The 4,496-nt window shown below is 40.5% G+C and overlaps 1 protein-coding gene across 3 annotated transcripts in view; it reads right to left on the bottom strand.

Moving 5' to 3' along the window:
* DDX50 (DExD-box helicase 50) overlaps positions 1–4,496 on the bottom strand; it is a 49,802-nt gene that overhangs the window by 35,943 nt on the left and 9,363 nt on the right. For all 3 annotated transcript variants that reach the window (XM_023509590.1, XM_012801436.2, XM_023509591.1), the window contains 2 exons: positions 3,704–3,779; positions 1,970–2,148 (listed from right to left, as the gene is read on the bottom strand). In XM_023509590.1, coding sequence (XP_023365358.1) covers positions 1,970–2,148; positions 3,704–3,779 — 255 coding nt within the window. The remainder of the gene's footprint in view (positions 1–1,969; positions 2,149–3,703; positions 3,780–4,496) is intronic.

Genomic DNA, 4,496 nt, shown 5'->3' on the forward strand with positions numbered 1-4,496 from the left:
AAAAAAAAAAAAAAAAAAAATTTGCTATTGTACTATAATACCACTGAGGAGTCTTTCAAATTTGAACAAACCATAGTACTTTTAGTCACATATCTGTTCCAGTTATAACACCAATTTTTTTCTTTTTCAATTTTCTAAATCTTAAAGTTTGCACAGCTTTTAAAAAGGTCCATTTTTAGGCTAAAATTTTATTAGTTTCCTCTGTTACTTGATTTTACTATTTATATAGATTTAAGACAGACCTCTAGTATCCTCATAATACAAAAACTAGCAAAATCATCTCAATAATGTTTTTAAGAAGCCAACCAGTAAAATAAATGATATTGAGTATTTACTATACAATCAAGGAAATTAACTCTTCTTTAGAAAATTCATTTCTTTAAAAGTAAAGGTCAAGGCTACATGTAGTGGCTCACACCTATTATCTTAGCACTCTGGGAGGCAGAGGCAGGTGGATCACTTGAGCTCAAGAATTACAAACCAGCCTGAGCAAAAGCAAGACCCCATCTCTCTTCCAAAGTAGAAAAATTAGAGGCCACACGCAGTGGCTCACGCCTGTAATCCCAGCACTCTGGGAGGCTGAGGTGGGTAGACTGTCTGAGCTCAAAGGTTCGAGACCAGCCTGAGCAAGAGTGAGACCCCTGCTGGCATTGTTGTGGGTGCCTGTAGTCCCAGCTACGTGGGAAGCTGGAGCAAGAGAATCACTTAAGCCCAAGAGTTTGAGGTTGCTGTGAGCTATAACGCCAGAGCATAATACTGAGGGTAACCAAGGGAGACACTGTCTCAAAAGAAAAAAAAAAAAAAAACCGAAAAGAAAAAAGAAAAATTAGCCAGGTGTGTTGCCAAGAACCTATAGTCTCAACTACTAGGGTAGCTGAAGCAAGAGAATTGCTTCAGCCCAGGAGTTTGAGGTTGCTATAAGTTATGATGCCACGGCATTATACCGAAGGTGACAGAGCAAGATTCTGTCTCAACAACAAAAAAAGTAAAGTCAAGGCTCAGCACCTATAGCACAGTGGTTACGGTGCCAGCCCCATACATGGAGGCTGGTAGGTTCAAAGCTGGCCTGATCCAGCTAAACAACGACAACTGCAACAAAAAAATATCTGGGCATTGTGGCGGGCACCTGTATTCCCAGTTACTTGAGAGGCTAAAGCAAGAAAATCACTTAAGCCCAAGAGTTTGAGGTTGCTGTGAACTGTGATGCCATGGCACCCTACCGAGGGCAATATAGTGAGACTCTGTCTCAAAAAAAAAAAAATTAAGGTCAGGACCAAAAAAAGAGAAGAAAAGGGTCACTAAATACATTAACCATAAATACTACTAAAATAAGATATGCTGGCTTAACAATACAAATTTATCAAAGTCATCTAAGCAGCCACACAAGTTACATTTATATGGAATAACTATTAATACTTCACTTTAGGACAGCAGCTGTGGCTCAAGGAGTAAGCTGGCCCCATATACCGGGGTAGGGGGTTCAAGCCCGGCCCCAGCCAAAAACTGCAAAAAAAAAAAAAACCCAAAACAAAAAAACTTCACTTTAGCTTTGCTTGTAATTTCTTTCTGTGAACATCAATATATTTTTGCTTTATGCCATAGTGCTAACTATTCTACCTTTGATCTTAGGTACTAAAGCTTTGGATGAGCATAACTCTTTATTTCTCTTTCCATTAGAGCACTGTTTTTCAAACTCTTTTTATCCCACGGCACACTTGAACTTAAAAAGTGTGAAGTTAAACACACTTAAATTATGTTGATCAAAAAAAGAGCAAAAATACTGAGATCAAAAAGAAAATTAAAGAGAGAATATACTTACTGAACTTTGAGCTTTTTTCAAAAACAATTCAATGATGTTTAAAATTTTTCTTAGCACACATCCGATCCTTTTGTGGCAGGATACAACAACACACTGGTTGACAAAATTACTGCATTAAAGTTTAAACCTTTAACTCCCTATAATGATTACCTTTGGTGAGCGGCTTTTTTTAATTGTTTCTTGACTTCTTTGGAGTCTTTCAATCAAGGGGATGGCAAAAGAGAATGTCTTTCCTGTTCCTGTCCGTGCTTGAGCTATTAAGTCTTTTCCTTCATATACAGGACCAAAGGTTTTAACTTGAATAGGAAAGAGATATGTTACCCCTCGACCTGTAAAATAAGGATTTCATTAAAACATTTCCTTAAGACTAGTATTAGGAAAAAATATATTCACTAAAAATGACAATACTGATTCCTTAATGTTTGCCTAAAGACACACCACCTAGTTAACGTTCTGACTACAAACAGGAATTACAAAAAAATTGGGACTCGGCACAGTGGCTATAACAAAACGCTATCTCTAAAAAAATAGAAAAATTGGCTTAGCGCCTAAAGCTCAAGTGGCTAGGGCACCAGCCACGTGTACCAAAGCTAGTGGGTTCGAATCCAGCTCAGGCCTGCCAAAGAACAAGGACAACTGCAACCAAAAAATAGCTGGGCGTTGTGGCAGGTGCCTGTAGTCCCAGCTAGTTGGGAGGGTGAGGCAAGAGAATCACTTAAGCCCAGGAGTTGGAGGGTGCTGTGAGCTGTGATGCCACAGCACTCTACCTAGGGCAACAGCTTGAGACACTGTCTCAAAAAAAAATAAATAAATAAAAATCTGGGTATAGGACAACTTCAATAAGAAAATAGCTGGGCACTGTGGCAGGTGCCTGCAGTCTCAGTTACTTGGGAAGCTGAGGTAAGAGAATTGCTTAAGCCCAAGAGTTTGAGGTTGCTGTGAGCTGTGACACCATGGCACCATACTGAGGGTGACATAATGAGAATCTGTCTCAAAAAAAAAGGAATTAAAAGGCCAGTTTTCAATAGCTCACACTTGTAATCCTAGCACTCTGGGAGGGCAAAGCAGGTGGATTGCTTGGCTCAGGAGTTCAAAACCAGCCTGAGCAGCAACAGTGAGACCCCATCTCTAAAAGTAGCCAGGCATTGTGGCAGCTGTGTATAGTCCCAGGTACTCATGAAGCTGAGCCAAGAGTTAGAGTTTGCTTTGAGATACGATGACACCATGGCACTCTACAGAGGCGTCAAAGTGAGACTCTGTCTCAAAAAAAAAAAAAAAAAAGGAATTACAAAAAAATTGATTTAAACTTTGGCACATACATGTTATTCTTAAGGCTAACAATACTACTAACATAGAAAAATTAACTGGGTGTGGTGGCACACACCTACTCAGGAGGCTGAGGCAAGAGGATTGCTTGAACCCAAGAGCTCTTGGTTGCTGTGAGCTATGATGCCACAGCACTTTACCCAGAGTGACAACGACATGCTGTCTAAAAAAAAAAAGTATGACTCTATGCTTTTCATATTCTCTTTTGGTCAAGAGAAGGTCGGTAAGCTGGTTCACACCTCTAATCCTAGCACTGTGGGAGGCCGAGGCGGGTGGCTTGCCTAAAGTTATAGGTTTGAGGCCAGCCTGAGCCAGAGTGAGACCTCTGTCTCTAAAAATAGCTGGGTGTTGTGGTGGGTGCCCGTAGTCCCACCTACATGGAAGGCTGAGGAAAGAGAATCACTTGAGCCCAAGAGTTTGAGGTTGCTGTGAGCTATGAGGCCATGGAACTCTACCCAGGGTAACAAAGTAAGACTGTCTCTGGGAAAAAAAGGCACAAGTGTTCTATAAAATCTATTAGCAGATTTTCAATTTCATATCCATTAAGATTCATAATACCTTTCAGAAGCTTTATAGTTTCTTCAGAAATAGGAAAATTTGAGAAGGCTCCTTCTTTCTGTTCACGTGTTAGTGTCTGTCAAAATGAAAGCAAAGTTCTACGTAAGATAGTTTATATTGGACTTTTCCTCATTTACCATTTGATATTTTACTAAACAAATTAACTTTCGGTTAGTACTTGCAAAAAATGTATAGATTAAGTTAACAAGGAAAATTCTTTTAATTTCAAAAGTATCCCTTTAAATAGCAAGCTTCTTTAATACATTTTTCCACATTAAATTTTTATTTATTTATTGTTTTCCTTGAGACAGAGTCTCAAGGTGTCACCCTGGGTAGAGTGCCGTTGCATCACAGCTCACAGCAACCTCAAACCCTTGGGCTTAAGCAATTCTCTTGCCTCAGCCTCCCAAGTAGCTGGAACTACAGACACTCACCACAATACCTGGCTATTTTGTTGTTGTTGCAGTTGTCATTGTTGTTTTAGCTGGCCCAGGCTGGGTTCAAACTCGCCAGCCTCAGGGCATGTGGCCGACAGACTGAGCAGGTGCAGCCCCTTAGTAATTTTTAATGTTCAGAAAACTCCCTTTAGAAATACATCTGCTGACTCAGTGCCTGTGGCTTGAGTGGCAAAGGCATCAGCCACATACACCTGAGCTGGTGGATTCAAATCCAGCCTGGGCCCACCAAACAACAATGATGGCTGCAACCAAAAAATAGCTAGGTGTTTTGGCGGGCACCTGTAGTCCCAGCTACTTGGGAGGCAGAGGCAGGAGACTCGCTTGAGGTTGCTGTG

The sequence above is a fragment of the Otolemur garnettii genome, unplaced genomic scaffold (assembly GCF_000181295.1).
Source record: "Otolemur garnettii isolate 467f Iridium unplaced genomic scaffold, OtoGar3 scaffold00008, whole genome shotgun sequence".
In the NCBI taxonomy this organism is placed as follows: domain Eukaryota; kingdom Metazoa; phylum Chordata; class Mammalia; order Primates; family Galagidae; genus Otolemur; species Otolemur garnettii.